The 17222-nt window shown below is 42.6% G+C and overlaps 1 protein-coding gene across 1 annotated transcript in view; it reads right to left on the bottom strand.

The window, feature by feature from the left end:
• The window catches only part of LOC106629490 (uncharacterized), a 33803-nt gene extending 20234 nt beyond the window's left edge, over positions 1-13569 (bottom strand). Inside the window, exons 1-5 of the mRNA XM_074553781.1 lie at positions 13433-13569; positions 6051-6155; positions 4682-4768; positions 3646-3819; positions 1388-1536 (exon numbers count right to left, since the gene is read on the bottom strand). Coding sequence (XP_074409882.1) covers positions 1388-1536; positions 3646-3819; positions 4682-4768; positions 6051-6155; positions 13433-13531 — 614 coding nt within the window. The 5' untranslated portion in view covers positions 13532-13569. The remainder of the gene's footprint in view (positions 1-1387; positions 1537-3645; positions 3820-4681; positions 4769-6050; positions 6156-13432) is intronic.
• Positions 13570-17222: the final 3653 nt, after the last annotated feature.

Raw genomic sequence — 17222 nt, 5'->3', positions numbered from 1 at the left:
GAATCCACCTGTGACTGAGCAGTGCTTAAGGCTCCAGGGTTTGTGTGTCTTACAGATTTCACTCCACCAAGCTATGGACAAACCACCAGATTCAGTTCCCCATCATCCAGCCCAATCTCCCTCTCCTGGAAATCCTGTTACTCCATGGCAGCTCACCCTGGAATTTCTCATTCCCAGGGAGGAATGGGTTAAAATATTCTGCTCATTAGAGCTTCCAGCAGCAGTGACTCTGCTAAAATTTGGGGAAAAGCTCTTTAAATTATAATTAATCCTGGAAGAAATGGCCTGAGCACACAGAGCTTCCATTCCAGCAGAGTCCTGTGCTTCAGCCTCTCCTCTGGAATTCTGCCCTGCTCTTTCTAAAGAGTTTGGGCTTTACTGTGGGTTTATTCTTATTTAACATTTTGCCTTCTCCTTTTTTCTGCAGGGTTTCTGTCTTTCTTTATCATTCTGGCAGTTCTACAAAACTCTTCCCTCTCTCTTCCAGGTGTGGCTGGTTGATTAAGGTGTTCTGTGAAGAATTTAAGTAAATATAGCTGCTCCAGAACAAATTGAACATAAAATAAAAATTGCATCAATTCCCATACAAGCAGTCAAAGCGATAAGAATTGTTTAATGGAGCTGGCAGTGCCATTGATCTCTCCTTTCTTCCAGCAGGGACTTATGGTTTAATCAGATCCCCAGGTGCTCCCACCATCACTTACCAAAATAAAAGAGAAAAAAGGAGGAAGAGAGAGGATTAATATCAAGAAGAAAACAACAAGGGGTTTGAAGATAAATAGAAATCCATTTTTGTTTGTTAACAAACCTGTTCAGTGTTGCAAGGTAACAAATCCTGGACCCACTGGAGGATAGTGTTTACAACACATACACTGGCAGCCTTTTAAAAGCAATTAAAATAAACTTCTGTGAAGTGTGAAGTCTTTTGAGATAATTATCCAGTGCAGATAATTACAATGTGAAATTTTTTTCATTAGCTAGACAGAATTTTTTTCTCTCTCTTTCCTTTGATGTTCTAAGAAATTTCCAGGTGTTTTAGGAGCTGTCTGAGGTTTGTTTGCAGAATGGGAGCAAACCATGGAAAACCACTGGGTTACTGAGAATGGAGGGAAAAGTCATGAGAGAAACAAAGTCCCAGCATCAAATTTGTTCTGAGCACCATCACCATTAGAGATTTGTGCTGCCAATGCTCCCAGCAGGCTCCAGATCACAATTTTGGTTTTTTGGGTACCACTCCTGCCCTGACAGGTCATTGCAGTGCTTCCATCTCATGCAGACTGGGCATCTACCTTTGCACTTAAAAAACAACTAAATAATAAAGTTCTTATCAGCGCATTCAAATCTAAATGCATCCATCAGAAGTTTTAAGGAAAGCCAGAGCTCATACTTCACCCATTCAGTGGAGGTTAAGGTGTTCTCCTGCAAATCCAGCAGCCCTTCATGGATCACATCACATTCTGCAGCTCTCCCAGGCCAGGACTCCACTGGTCTCTTGTAAGAGTTGCTCTGAATAACTCTGCTCAGCAGGTAGATTATCTAGATAATGAGTGGCAGCAGAGAAAAAAATATTTTCCACACTAATTCCCTTGAATAAGACATCAATAGCTGGATTTTACAAGCACAAAGCCACAGTCAAATGGGTAAAGTAAATGAACATAAGATAACCCAGGTCTTTCTATAATGCAAAACTCTTTAACTGCAATTTTGTTTTATGCCCACAATTCTAAACCTGTCAGTCTAAGGAGAATATAAATTTACTCTGAAGGGGTTACTGTAAACCAGAAGTTTTAAATTCACATACAAAGCAGTCCAGGACAAAGTTTCTGTTCAGCTCAGCTCAAGCCCAAGCAGCACTCAATTGATTCAGCTGAAAATCTCAGACAATGCTAAAGATGAACCACTGGGTTTTTTCTCAGCATGAGGACAATCCTCATTCATCCTCAAAATCGGGCATTTTATGAAATGTGTTGTACAGAGAACAAAAAGTGCTTGGGGAGCTGCAATGAGGACTGAGCTGAGCACACCCCCAGCTCTGTTTGCCTGTTCCCGCACTCCAGAGCAGTTCCCCCCATGCTGTGGCTGCAGAGCTGCCCCCACTGTCCCATCTCACCTGAGCTGGCTCTGCAGCCCCTCTGACCTGGGCCAGAGCCCCCAGGCCAGGCTGCACCCGAGCCACCCTGCTGCTGTTCTGTGTCCCACCACAACAAACCCACCCTCCTGCCCTGCCTCTGCTCCCTGTCCCAGCACAAAACCCCACCCTTCTGCCCTGCCTCTGCTCCACATCCCACCACAACAAACCCACCCTCCTGCCCTGCCTCTGCTCCACATCCCACCACAACAAACCCACCCTCCTGCCCTGCCTCTGCTCCCTGTCCCAGCACAAAACCCCACCCTTCTGCCCTGCCGCTGTTCCACATCCCACCACAACAAACCCACCCTCCTGCCCTGCCTCTGTTCTGTGTCCCACCACAACAAACCCACCCTCCTGCCCTGCCTCTGTTCCACATCCCACCACAACAAACCCACCCTCCTGCCCTGCCTCTGCTCCCTGTCCCAGCAGCACATTAATTAATTACTTCATTATACTACATTATTCTATATTATATTACACTACATCTAAACTGACTCTGAACAAGCAATCAACTCCACTGCCCAGAATCTTGTGGCTGTCTGCTGACCCACAGTCTGGAGATGCGCTTGGCCCTGACAGGCCAAGGAAATAAAACCCCATCACTCTGGGTAAACAATCTCCATATTGCATTCTACTTGCACAAACACAGGAGCAGCAATATATACTCTATATTATATTATTATATTATATTATATTATATTATATTATATTATATTATATTATATTATATTATATTATATTATATTATATTATATTATATCATATCATATCATATCATATCATATCATATCATACTATATCATATTATATAATATTATATATATTAGCAAATATGATATAATAATTGTTTTTTTCTTTCTAGAAAAGAAATATATAATATATAATATATAATATATAATATATAATATATAATATATAATATATAATATATAATATGTTATATGTTATATAATAGTATTATGACATATATTATATATTATATATATTAAATCTTATTTTATATATACTTATATATATATTACCAAATATTAGATTAAAATAGTTTTCTTTCTAGAAAAGAAATATAATATATGTATTATTACAACATACATTATATATTATATCTATTATTATTTTATCTATCATATATTGTTATATATTATATATAAAAGTTTTCTTTGTTATTATATATAAAATATAATTTTATATTATTATAATATATTGCATATTTTATATATATATATATATATATATATATATATATATATATATATATATATGGGATTGTAATTGTTAGAATTGTTACAATTACAATCCCATATATATATATATGGGATTGTAATTTTGTAATTGTTTTTTTCTTTCTCTGAGGTTCCTCACTGCGATTCCCAGCAAATATCCCAAACATCCTTGGGAAGCTGAGCCTTGCTTTTCTCTGTGAATAGAACTGCAGCCCCGCCTGCCTGCCCCGTGCCTGCTGGGCGCCTCCATGCCCGCTGTTATTCCCCTCAGCGCTGTCCCAAACCCCAGCCCACCTTCCTCTTGTCCTCCAGGGACACAGCCTCCAGCTCGTAGTGCTGCCTGCCGTGGAACAGGATGCTGAAACGCCTCCTCTCCGAGTCCTCGCAGCCCCTCACTTGGGAGAAAGGGAACTGCTTCCTGATAGTGCCCTTCTCGATGTTGAAAATGGTCCTGCTGCTGAAATCCAGCTGCAAGAGGAAATTCTGCATCACCCGAGAGCATCTTTGTTGAAAGGCAAAGGCAGAATCCCAATTTTGTTTAGATGAAAGAGCAGAATAAATATAATTGAAAAATTACATTCCACCATCAAGATATTGCCCAATGTTTGTTTTAGTGACAAAAAACCCCAGAAATTCCTTGTAAGCTGTGTTTCCACACATCTCTTTTGATGAATATGCATCAATTTATCACCCTGGAATATTATTTCTTTTTAAATTCTCCTTGCCTCAAAAGCCAGTGCTGAAACTTCCCCTTCAGCCCCAACTAACAGCAGAACCAATAATCCATCTCCTCACTCCTTCAGCCTCTGAAATGCAGTTCTAAGTTAAAAGTTAAAACTTGTACACACCACACCACCAAATGCCCACACTGTGGCCTTTCCCTCTGTCCTGTTTATAGCAGGGAACCTGCAAAGCAGAACCTTTCTCAAGATTATCTCTGACTTTTGAAGGCTGCTGGTAATTAGAGAACTGAAATTAAGCTAATCCAGATTCCCAGACTGATAACTTCCACATCTGCTACACATCTCTCCATTTTTCCACTTTATGTCTAAAGAAATCATCTTTTCATTCCAAAAAATGGTGGATAATGCTGGAAAAATTATATTTTGTACAGCTAAGATGTAGTAAATAAAATCCACCCTGTAGCATGCATGATTTGGACTTGTTCATTAACAAATGCTGTCCAAACTACAAAAGTTTTAGTGAGATCCAGGAAAAAAAAATATTAAACCTTAGTCCCTGACTTCATGAAAGCAGGAAATCACCATCAGGTGGCGTTGCCAGAAGTTTTGCTATATTTTTATAAACTGCACCAAATTTTTAGGGTTACCTGCAGAATCCGTTTCTGCCAGCGGTAGTGTTTGTATTTGTAAATAATGAAGTTAAATTGGGACCCAGTTAACAAATCCTGGGGATCCTGGAAAACAGAACAGAAATCAGCAACACATCCCACGCTGGGATAACGTTTGGCCACCCAAATCCTGCTGTGCTCAGGTGAAATCTCTGTGAGCAGAAACAGCCCTGGAGCCCTGCAGGAGAATTCCACGTGGAGACAGATGGAAAATCCCTCCTGACTTTTGTTAATCACCTTAATGAAGGTGGAGAGGGACATAATTCCCAAAGGAAGGGACAGGACACAGGGAATGGATTCACACTGACAGGGAGGGAGTTTTGTTGAATTTTGGGGAGGAATTCTTTGCTCTGAGGGTGGAGGAGAGAAGCCTTGCAGTGCCTGGAGGAGCTGCAGGATGGATGGAGAGGGGATTTACAGGGGATGAAAGGACAGCACACGGGGAATGGCTTCACACTGAAGTTGAGGAGGGTTGGATGGGATATTGGGAGGAATTCCTCCTGAGAGGGCGGGCACAGGGTGCCCAGAGCAGCTGTGGCTGCCCCTGGATCCCTGGAAATGCTCCAGGCCAGGCTGGACAGGGTTTGGGACAGTGGGAGGTGCAGGGAGGTGGAACAGGACGAGCTTCAAGGTCCCTTCCAACCCAAACCAGAATGGAATTCTGCAATTCTGGGATTCTGCCCCACATTTATTAATGCAGAATTTGTTGCTACCCTTGGAATAACAACCCTTGTGTGGGTTTGAGCTCCCCAGTCCAGCATTTCCATGGAGCAGCCACCACACAGGGCACAGGCAGCACTGCCTGCTGTACCTGCCCTGCTGGGTGGGTGTCACAGACATTTCTTCATAGAAATCCTTTCTTTGGGATTTCTCCTTCTTCTGGGAAGCAAAGGGCCCCAGAAGAAGAATGTAAACAATTGTTATCAGCTGTTGTGAAATGTAGCAGGTGCCCCTGTGATTGGCTCATCTTCTTTGTGTACCATTAAAGGCCAATCACAGGAGCAGCTCAGGGACAGATTCCCTGGGCAAAGAACTTTGTTATTCTTTTCTTTCTATTCTATTCTTAGCATAGCTGCTCTCTGCAACCTCTCTTTTTCTTCCTTTTAGTATAGTTATAATGTATTATATATCCTATATCAATAAATCAGCCTTTTGATCAAGAAACAAGATTCTCGTCCTTCTCTCACCACAGTGACCGTCTAAGGTCGCTGTAATAGGTGGGACCTGGGCTCTTTGTGACTCCAAACCAGGATTGTGTCCCTGAGAGCAATGCACACACCTCCTCACTCAGCAGGGCTCTCCAGAACACCTGAACACATCTCCAGACACATCAAAGCAGCAGCCTCACCTTTTCAGCACACCCCTCCTTCTGTGCCAAATGCAGAGCTCCCTCAATGCTCACTTCTTTGTTTTTCACCATGTTCATGATTTTGAGGATTTTTTCCTGGCTTAACTAGGGAAAGAAAAAAAATAAATAAAGTCAATCAAATGTTTTTAGAGCCTGGTTTTTCATCAGGCTGTGAGGATACAGAGTGCTCATGACACAGTCACAGCAGCTGCCATAAAATTACAATTTCACTCATATTTTATATTCTACTGACAGCCTGCCCAGCAAATATAATCTCCCTTTGAAACCTGGTCAAAGTCCACAAGACATCAAATACACAGGGGCTTTTACAAGTTGAGGAGATGTGGTGGTAATATCTGGAGATAGAACTGCCAGGGGGAAACCCTTTTGAGTGAGAAACCCTGGCAAGAAGTGCAAACATCAATTTTGCATGGCAGCCTGCCTCATCCTGAGAGCAAAGCCCTGCACACAGGACAACGTGAAAGAAAAACCAGGAGCATTTGAAATGTTCAGGGTGAAGAGGGGGCAAACTGCTGTTGGTGCCGGGAGCTGCAGCTGCTGCAGGGACTCAGTGAAGCACATGAACAGCCAGAGTTCCACTTCCCCTTTTTCTCTCCCCAAAACAGGAGATTGAGCTGCCAATGAGTTCACACAGGAGTTTGTGTCACTGCTGAGTGCAGCAAGGCAGTGCCAGGGGTTTGGGGGAGAAAAACCAACCCTGCTTTGAGCCAGAGCCTGAGATAGAGCTTGGAGGAGCCTGGAGGTTTGACCAGCACAGCTCAGGAAATTGGAAAATTTTTATCCAGATTCCAAGATCCAAGTGGTTCCCTGTGCCCTGAGAACGACTTCACCACCTGGAGAGATTCCAGGGGTTTCCAAAGGTTCTTCCCAAACTCTCCAGGTGGACAAGGCTGTGCAGGAGCAAGGGAAGGGCAGGAGGGTTGGGAAGGGGCCAGGAAGGTTGGGAGGGTGGCAAAATTCCTCTATTACAAAGCAGGCACATTAAGGAAATACACGAGATTGTGTTAATAATGCCCTCACTTACCTGCCAGGCTACAGCAGCTTGTTTAAACCAGATTAAATTGTCATCACCCTCCCCAAACTCAGCACAGCCACACAAGTGCTTTGAAAGAATTCACAATTGAAGGAAGAGCCTGGGGCTCCAGACATTCTCTGGAAGGAGAGGTGAGGTTTTTATGTTTTGGGCCTGATATTGAATGTGTTTAGTGGGGAGAGAGGAGATTTCTGCCCTGCCATGGCCCCTGCCGGGCCTTCCTGCCTCTCCCATTTACCCAAAAGGACCCATAGAGGGTTTGCATGTAGAAATATCACTGGGAAAAATCCCAGATCTGCCAAGACTCCATGAAGGAAAATGATGTGGTTAAAGCCACATCATCCAAGTGGTTCTTGATCAGGAGCACCCAGCACGTGGGGCCCTGCTCAGGGGTGAAACACCAGATGTGCTCCTCTGGCTGCTCTCTCTGCACCCCACTGCCCCAGAGGGTCACCGGGTGGCTCTGGCTCCTGGGCACCCCCTGAGCTCTCTGGGCTTCTCCAGGGCACAATCCAACCCTGCAGACCTGCCCTGCCACCAGAGAAATCAGAGCCACTTGTGGCTTTTTGTTCTCATTCCTCTGATCCCACCCTGCCTGGATCCTGTGACCGTGTCCACAGGGGTCTTATGCTGAGGGAAGAGGTGAGGATCTGACCCCATGCTTCAGAAGGCTGATTTATTACCTTATTATATATATTACATTAAAACTATACTAAAAAAAAGAAGAAAAGGTTTCATCAGAAGGCTAGCTAAGCTAAAAATAAAAAGGAAAGAAAGAATGATGACAAAGGTTTGTGGGTTGGCTCTCTCTGAGCCAGCTGACTGTGACTGGCCATTAATTAGAAACAACCATAAATCTGGCAAAACAGAAACAACAGGCATAAATCTGACTGAAGTCCACCCTGCCTGCACGCTGAATGTGCCACTTACGTGATTTTCAGACAACAGTCACAATCTGGATTGCCTTAAAGCTCCAGCTTGGTGTTATCAACCTCCCTCCCCTAATTTATTCACTTTCACCAGGTTTGAACTCGGCCCAAAATGTTCTGAGTGCTCCCAAGCATTTCCAGGGCAGTGGTTTTCCCCTAGGACTGGGATATCTCCAGTTTCAATTTCCATGAAACCTCAAACCAGGTGACTGATGTGGCATTTTTATGTGGCAATGCCACCTCCTGTAGCCTAGAGACAGACTGATATTATTTGTCAAACAGAGCTGCTATTCATCAAATAAATTATCCATCTGTAATAATGTTTTGCATTATTTTTGCAGATCCATATGTGGCTGAATAGCATCTGTCAATATTTATTCAAAAAGGAAAGTATTCATCAAGCAGGAGCTTGATTTCCTTGAAAACATTGGAAATTCTGCCACTTCCAGGAGGAGCCCAAAGATATTTTATTGTAATTTATTTCTCACTGGTACAAAGGCATGGAGTGATTGATTGTAACATGAAAATGTCCAAGAACAGTTCTCAAAACCATGAAGATATAAACTGGTGCCCAGTGATGCGTCCATAGCACGAAACCAACAGTTTTAACTATTTTCAATATTGAAAATATCACCAAACTGAGGAATCTCAAAGCCTTAATGTTTCTTAAAATTCTCTCTGAAAAAATGACACTTTCTAGGTCTCACACTTCAGGTTTTCCCTCAGTCACCACCATGGAGCCTCCTGCTCCATCAGCCCTGAGACCTCACCAGGAAATGACACTTGGGAAGTAATTTCACTGTGAAAATTCAGGATAAACTGAGTGTTTGCACAGGGGACTGCTGTAGTTTTGTGCTATTTGAACACTGTGATCTGCTGAAGGACTGGAGATTATTTTTATTAAATTTGCAGGTTTTAATGGGCAGCCGGAAAGAACTGCGAGGGGGATTCAAATTCCAAACAGCCTTGACAAACGAGAGCAGCAATAATCTATAATTCAGCAAGCAGAAAAAGGGAAAAAAAACCCTGGCTGTTCAGCAGGAGCTGCCAGCTTCACAAGCACTGGCTGAAAAACACATTTTTTGCAGGAAAAGCCCAGAAGTTGGAGCAGCTTGCAAAGTGACAGCAGCTCCCACCATGGTGCTGCTGCAATAAAAGGAAATTTCCCTCGGGGAGATCCCAGACAGCAGCAAAACACTGAAATCAGAGAGCTGAGCACTGAGAGGGGATCCTGCTGGAATAGGGGGGAGATTTCCCTGCCTCCAGAAAAGAGATGGATGGGTCCAGATTGAGATAATGAGAGTAAAAATGGAAAAAAATGGGATTTCCAAGGGAAGGATTGGGATTTCACAGCCTGGGGAAGGCACAGGGTCATAAAGAGCTGCTGCCAAAAGGGAAGAGCAGGAGGATCCCTCTGGGGTGGGGTAAGGAGAAATAGGAGAGAAAATTCCAGCAAGAGAGAGAAATTCCAGCAAGAGAGAGAAATTACAGCAAAAGAGAGAAATTACAGCAAAAGAGAGAAATTACAACTAGAGAGAAATTACAGCAAAATAGTGAAAATACATTACAGCAAAAGAGAGAAATTACAGCAAAAGAGGTTCTGCTGAGATGTTTGGGAAATATAAGGATAACACTGAGCCATCCAAGGAAAATGATGGAGTTGCCCACCACTACACATCCTTAAGAAGAATTAAACAAATTGAACAATTAAACAAATTATTCTTAAGAAGAATTAAGCTTTGGCCTACATCTGACCTTGTTTTGCACTTTAATTGCAAAGAACTGAAGGCTCCGTTTTCCCAGGGGAAAGGAGCAGGCAGAGATTAAAAAATGTTGGAAAACTCCACCCAACCTGAGAGCTTTTATTTCCAAGGCAGAGATATTTCCTGGAAATCTCCATTGCTGCTTTATCAGAGCCAGCCTCAGCATCACTGTGGCCTGAATATTTTAAATTAGACTTGATTTCAGAACAATCCTTCAGTGTGAAACACCCAGCAGTTTCCTGGTGTGCTGAGGGACAGTTTAAATGCTCTGCTATAAAATGGACTGAAATAGAATAAAGGAGCTGCTCATACAGGAGCATTTCAGTTTGCTACTGAAATAATAACATTCTGTGCCTTTAGTGATGGGAATTAAAATAATCCACAGTGATAAGAAGTATCAAGGATTATCATATTTGTGAGAATCAGGTTAATTTTGTGACGAAACAAAGATTGCTGGGTTACTTACCAGCCACATCTAAGTTTTTTGGAGAAGAACATTCATCCTTCTGCTCTCACCTTGTGCCCCTCATGTCTTGTAAAAGAAAGATTAATTCTGGCCTGCTGAAATTGCTAAATGCTGAACAAGAGGTTTCATCTGCTGCAGGTTTATAAAATTACATTAACACCTGCTCAGCAAGAGGGATGGGGTGTGACAGAGAGAAAGCAGCTCTGATTTCATGCACGTTTCACTGAGGGGCTCCACCAGTTCCCTGTTAATTAGCTGGAACATTTAATGAACAAACCCTTCATTATGTTCTAATCAGAACATGGACTGAGAGCTTGCAAAAAAACCCAAAAAACCAAACCCAAAAAACCAAACCAAAAAAATAAATAAATAAAACCCCAACAAGCATCCATCTGTTGATGCATCATTTCTGACCTGGCTTTTCCTGGGTTGTTGATAAATCATCCTAGAAAAATATTGAGGTGAATTTCTCCTTGTCCATCTCCTCCTAAACTCTGACAGATTCAGCAGGATGTGATCCTTGTCTCTATAGATGGTTTTGTTCTGTTCTCAATACTTTAAAAATACTCTATTAATAATTTAAAAATACACTATTTTTCCAAACAGGCAGATTCCTCAGGATCAGCTACCTGGACATCTATTTAAGCTGGGTCTTAATGTCAGAAAATAATTTCTGTTCAAAAAAAGGTTTGGGGATATTCATTGTGCTCCCAGGAGAATGAATACTGGGAAATGAATATTGGGAATATTTATTCTGCCACTTCCTGAAGGAGCTGGAGGAAAAAAAATCAAATATCTATATAAATAATATTAAAATAATAAAATACGATAAAATATCCCGAAGATATTTTATTGCATTTTATTTCTTACTGGTATATGAAAATATATTTTATTGTAATTTATTTCTTACTGGTAAAGAAATAAATTAAAATAAAATATATTTTCTTGGAAATAAAAGTGGTAAAGGTATGGAGAGATTGATTGTAACAACATCAAAATCCCAAAGGAATTTGGGCAATACTGAGAATGGAACAAGGAGCTCCAAGTGGCTCAGGAGCAGGAAATTTAACTTTGGGTCTATCACACCTCAGGATGTGCTTCAGAAAATATGGAAAATATTCAAATAGAGTTGATCCCTTGGTAAGTATACCGTGAAAATCCACCTTAAGCTACCTTAGAAAAGACCAGGGGAAAAAAAAATAGGGAAAAAATCAATCATCTAAGAGAAGTGGCCTTTAAGAAAAAGTCTAATGAAAATTGTAGGGGAAATCCACGGGGATAAAACACTTTAAAGCAGTTGATTAAATAAAGCAGGGTGGAAAAGCACGAGGGCCTGACCTTGCACCGTGATCTGAGCAGCTCTCAGATGAAAAGCCCCAGCAAGACATAAAGTCTGCTTTTCAGAGGAGCTCACAAGAAGTTCAAATCTCGATTTCTCAGGCACGGTTTGTGTTTTTTGTGGGTATTTTGGAGCTCCCACAGGCTGGGCTGTGCGTGTGCTTTCCCGGTGGTGGCACTCGGTGACAAGTGGCACCACCTGGCCGAGGTTTCCTGTTTGCTCTCGCTCGGCCAGGCCCTCTGTGGCACCAAACATTTGATTATTTCCACATCTCTGCTGCCCCTGAGCCCCCAGCAGTGCGAAGGTGAGAGGTTCCTGAGCTGTCTGTGTGTCTGTCTGTGCCAGGGCAGCAGGGACAGGGGAACCCTGCCAGGCTGGGGCTGTGCCCTCCCCACCCCAACAGCTGCCCCAAGCACCTCAGCATCTCCTGCAGCAGCGCCAGGTGCACTTCATGGCTCTTCAGGTGCAGCAATTGATGTGTGCCAGCTCAATAATTCCGTGTTTGGATCCCCCATCCCTGCCCCTGCCCTTCTGATTTTCCGCTCTGCCTCTGCTTGGAGGAGGAGAACTTTCAAAGTGGGCAAGAGCAGCCCCTGCCCTTCTCTTTCCCCTGTGACAAACCAAAAAGCCAGAAATAGGGGTTGTTTTCCTCCTCCTGTTTGTGGGATTGCTCTGGGGTTTGCCAGAGCCTGGCCTGGCAAATCTCTCACATTTGGGGAGCCAAGCAAGCAGGGCTGGATCCTCCCCAGCCCTCAGCCCTGGCCAGCCAGGGGAGCCCAGAGCCTGCACACAGCACAACCCTTCTTTTCCCTGAGTCCTCTTTTCTCTAATTGCTCTTTTCCCTAATTGCTCTTTTGCCTGACTGCTCCTTCCTTGATTCCTCTATTCCCTGACTGTTCTTTTCCCTGATTCCTCTTTTTCCTGACTGATCTTTTCCTTAATTGCGCTTTTCTCTGATTGCTCTTTTCCCTGATTCCTCTTTTCCCTAATTCCTCTTTTCCCTAATTCCTCTTTCCCTTATTCCTTTTTTCCCTGATTCCTATTTTTCCTGACTGCTCTTTTCCCTAATTGCTCTTTTTCCAGATTCCTCTTTTCCCTGATTCCTCTTTTCCCTGATTCCTCTTTTCCCTTATTCCTGTTTTCCCTGACTGCTCTTTTCCCTGGTTCCTTTTTCCCTGATTTCTCTTTTCCCTGGTTCCTCTTTTCCCTGATTTCTCTTTTCCCTGATTCCTCTTTTCCCTCTGCCAATCCCACCATCTGTCCCAGGAGCTCCCCACAACTCAGTTCTCCAGGCATTTTGAAACAAATTTTGGAACAAGCAGGATGCTCCAAGCCTCTGTGTGTGGCAGGCACACAGACAAACCCACAGTGCTGCAAGCAGATGTACATTCAACCCTGGCACATCAATCACCTCAGATTCCAGTGGGATTATCAAAAGGCTGCTTTTGCCTGTAATATAAAGCACTTTTTTTTCTCCCCTCCAATTACCTTATGGAAATTTTTAGCACAGATAATATAAAGTGTTAATAAATCCTCTCCAGCATGGCAGGAGAAAGACTGATCTCCTCTCCTTGTATCAGGAAAACTTTGCACATCTCAACTTTCTCGAGAATAAAGCACAGGAAAATGCTGTCTCCTGCCCACCTTCTGCAAACACTCTGTGATATATCAGAGCAGGCTGAGCTCACATCACATAATAGCCCATTACACCAAACCCTGCTGCAAATCCCCTGCCAACAGAGCACCAAGTCCTCCCCAGCTCCTGCTAAACCATCTCAGCTATGCACAGCCAGCAGCACTCCCACACCAGCCACAACACTTTGTGCTTTACCTGTGAAAAAGTGTCTGCTGTTCTTGTATTATCCATGCCTGGGGAAATTCTATTTGTTTCATCAGTATCCCACAGGGTGCCAAGGAGCAGTTTATTCATGAATCACACCTGCTCCTCCTCAGCATGCTGCTCCTCTCTCTCTCTGCCTCTCTCTCTTATGAAATCTTGCAGCCAATGGCTTTTATTAAGTGTTACTTCCTTTTATGCTGAGAACTGAAAGAAACAATAATGGTGCTTGGCTTCCTCATGGCAGCTCTGTGGAAAGACCAAAAATGATGTAGAAGCTGTTTGTTTGCTTTTCCTGAACTGATATTTATGTTACAGTGCCTTCCTGAAATCACTGAGCCCTCAATACTGCAATGATGATTTATTACTATTTATTAAGATTGATTACACTGCATCTGTCTGAACACCCAACATATGTCAGTTCCCACATAAATTCCATGTAAATGTGAGGAAGTTTGCCTGAGGAGCTCCAAAAACAATGCTGAACATTCCCAACGGTGTTTTTATGCACAGCAGCAATTTTAAAACATCTCCAAACCCCAGCATGGGGAGCTGCACACTGGGGGGAAGCACCTGCAGATTAATGCTCAAGATTCCTCTAGAGATAAACAGCATTTTAAATCTCTTTATCTTTAGAGGAATCTTTGTGCATTCAGAGGGATCTCGTGCATTAAAAGGAATCTTGTGCATCTTTAGAGGAATCTTGCGCATTTAAATGCTCTTTGCTGTCCATACTGGTGGAGACAATTGTGATTAGGAGAGGGAATTACCAGCAAAGCATTCCTGAAATCAAACCCCAGCCCTGACAAAAACTGTGGAAGGTGAAACTTTCACATTTTGAGAGTTCTGAGGAGACACAGCTGGAAAGTGAACTCTTCACATTTTGAAAGTTCTGAGGAGACACAGCTGGAAAGTGAACTCTTCACATTTTGAAAGTTCTGGGGGGACACAGCTGGAAAGTGAAACTTTCACATTTTGAAAGTTCTTCTCCCCCAAGCAGAGGCAGAGGAGAAAAATCACAAGCCCCGAAGCGTCAATGCAAAGCAGAGTTTTTAAGAAGCAACAGGAATTGAAAACGTGTGGGGTTGGTGACGGGTGTCCTTCCTCTGCTGCTCTAAAAGCAGCTTTTTGACAGAAACAAGGCAGGAAGCTGAGGGCTCAGGGCAGAGCAGGTGCCTCTGGTCACTCTGAGCCCAGGCTGGGCTCTGGCTCAGTACAAATCCCATCCATCAGTGAATGCAGCAGAAATGGGAGGGAAAGGATCAGCAATGAACTCCCCCGGATCACTCGAGGCACTGGAAATTAAATGGAAGGTCAATACACGCTGATATAACCAGGGTTTAATCGTTTGAACTGATTTAAAGTGCCTTTGATGGAGTGTTAGCTTAATACAGCCAATAATGTAACAGGGCCTGACTAAATCCAGGTCTTCTAAGGGAATATTTAATAAAAGATTGTCTTTCAATGCCCTAATTTTGAGTGCTCTGTGTCCAGCGTGGCAGATGGAAAATTTTCACTAAACTAGAAAAAGGATGCGTGGGAAACACATTTCTTTGACAGCTACCTGAAGCCATTTGGTTAAAATAAAATAGCAACTAATTCACTCAGAATCACATTTCTAGTGATTCTGAGTGTTCCCAAAACCACTAGAAAGGGGGAGCCTCTTTCCTGTTAGAATGCTCAGCCCTTGAGGAACAAGGATTTTCTTTTGAAAATTAAAGAATCCCAAGGAACTTCTCTTTCTAACCTGATTGCAGCAGCACAGAACATTTGAGGGTGGGGAAATGACAGGATTCTATTTATTTTAATTATTTTTATTTAATTATTTTAATATGCAAAACTTTCTTTTTCATTTCATTAAGAATTTCCTAAAGAAATCTCCTAAACGTTTTCGCCTAAGGAAAGAACACCATGAAATAAGTTATTTCAGGTATAAAAAAAAATGAGAGCTGAGTGAAGTTATTCTTTAAATAAATACACAGATACAGCATGAACTTCATAAACACATTTTTGCCTCTCATTCAAGCATGAATGTTCCAGCAGGGCTGGAATGCTCTCACAAGGAATTTCAGAGGTGAAAAACAAAGCCTTTCCCTGAAAACTCGCTGCACCTGAAAATTACAGCCTAAACCTGTTTTATAAAAGGGCCCTTTCTTTATTTTTCTTGTGGAAATGGTGCTGAAACAGAGAAGTGAGGGCTCCTCGTGACTTTATGGGGGTTTGACCTCAGCATTCCTCTCAATTTCCCACAATGGAGATTCCAACAGGATCTGAGCAAAATCCAACCAGACCCCTTAGACAGAAACCCTGTCCCAGGAGGTTTTGCTTTTTCTGTCTCCTCAGTGCTGATCAAGCACAGAAATTGATGGTGCTGCAAGGTTTCCTAATTTTGATTCTGGTTTTAAGCAAGCAAAATATTGATGCACAACAGTTTGTGCTGCACTGAAGTGGAAGATGCATTAAATGCAAGGTGGGGGGAAAGAGGGGGGAGTATGGGAACAGAAGAAGAGTCATTTAAAATGAAAACTTTTGTGAAACTAAATTCAGGTTGAGGGTGACATCTAGTGATGCTCAGTAAAATTCTGCCCATTTTTGCAGCACACTTGTTCATGAAGAAAATTTAAACTTTTATATGTTTCACCTGATACACCATAAAACAAATATTCTCCCATAAAATGCGAGTCATAATTTTTTGGGGTAATATGAGTTAATTTTTAATGAATTCAGTATTCTGAATGCATAATGGGAGAATCCATAAAAAGAAAAGAAATAAAAGTAGGAACTTGGAGGAAATTCATTACAATGAAGAAATTGGTACATGAAGTCTGATTGATGGCAGTGTCATTTTTTGGCTTCTTTTCTTATTTTTCACTTATTTGTAAAATACATCTGCAGAGCACAGTGGCAGCTTGACACATAAATAAAGCAAATCAGTAATTAGCAATGGGGTTATCAGTAATTCCCTTGATTGATAATGCACAAAGGACTCAGCTGCTGAGTTTTGAACACAAAAATGTTCTCAGCAGCTTTCTGCCTTTCACTGTGGTTCTTGGCCGGCATCAAGGGAAGGGACAGCCCAAACATTTCCAAAAAAATAACAATTCTTCATCTACCCGAGAAATTTCCTTTGGGCAGCAAACAGCAATAATGGAATCACAGAATCTCTGGGTTGAAAAGGAAATTTAAAGCTCATGTCATTCCATCCCCTTCCACTATCCCAGGTTGCTCCAGCCTGGCCTTGAGCAATACTAGGAAAAGCCAAAGCACCAATTCATAAATTAATTAATTTTCCAAACTCATTTCATGCAGAAGTCTCGCCCTCTCACCCTCCCTGGCTGTCTCACCACGTTCATCCTGACGCTGCACCCCAAAACCAAGAAGTCCAACCCAAAATGTCCCAAGAGGAAGTGGCAGCTGCACAAATCTGCTCCTGTGGGACACAAGGTGGCACCAGAAACTGCCGCAATTCCAGGCTGCTCAAAATGGATCAGAAAGGAACAAGTTTGAAGAGTTTGTGGGTTTAAATGAGAGTCAGAAAACCAGGGACTCTCAGTGACTGTGGCCAGGGAATGGCTCTGTAAAAATGGATCATAAAGGAGCAGCTTGGAAGAGTTTGTGAGTTTAAATGAGTCAGAAAACCAGAGACTCTCAGTGACTCCCTGTGGCCAGGGAAAGGCTCCTGGGGATGCTGGCACTGCTCAAAGGAGGAAATCCATGGAAATCCTGAGCCTTTGGGCTCAGGGGCTGGGGGAGCATCCCCATTTGGAGAGAGAGGGTTTACATT

Source organism: Zonotrichia albicollis, chromosome 17, assembly GCF_047830755.1.
Source record: "Zonotrichia albicollis isolate bZonAlb1 chromosome 17, bZonAlb1.hap1, whole genome shotgun sequence".
NCBI lineage: Eukaryota > Metazoa > Chordata > Aves > Passeriformes > Passerellidae > Zonotrichia > Zonotrichia albicollis.
The sequence above is the reverse complement of the archived record's forward strand: the minus strand, read 5'-3'. Positions and strand labels throughout refer to the sequence as shown.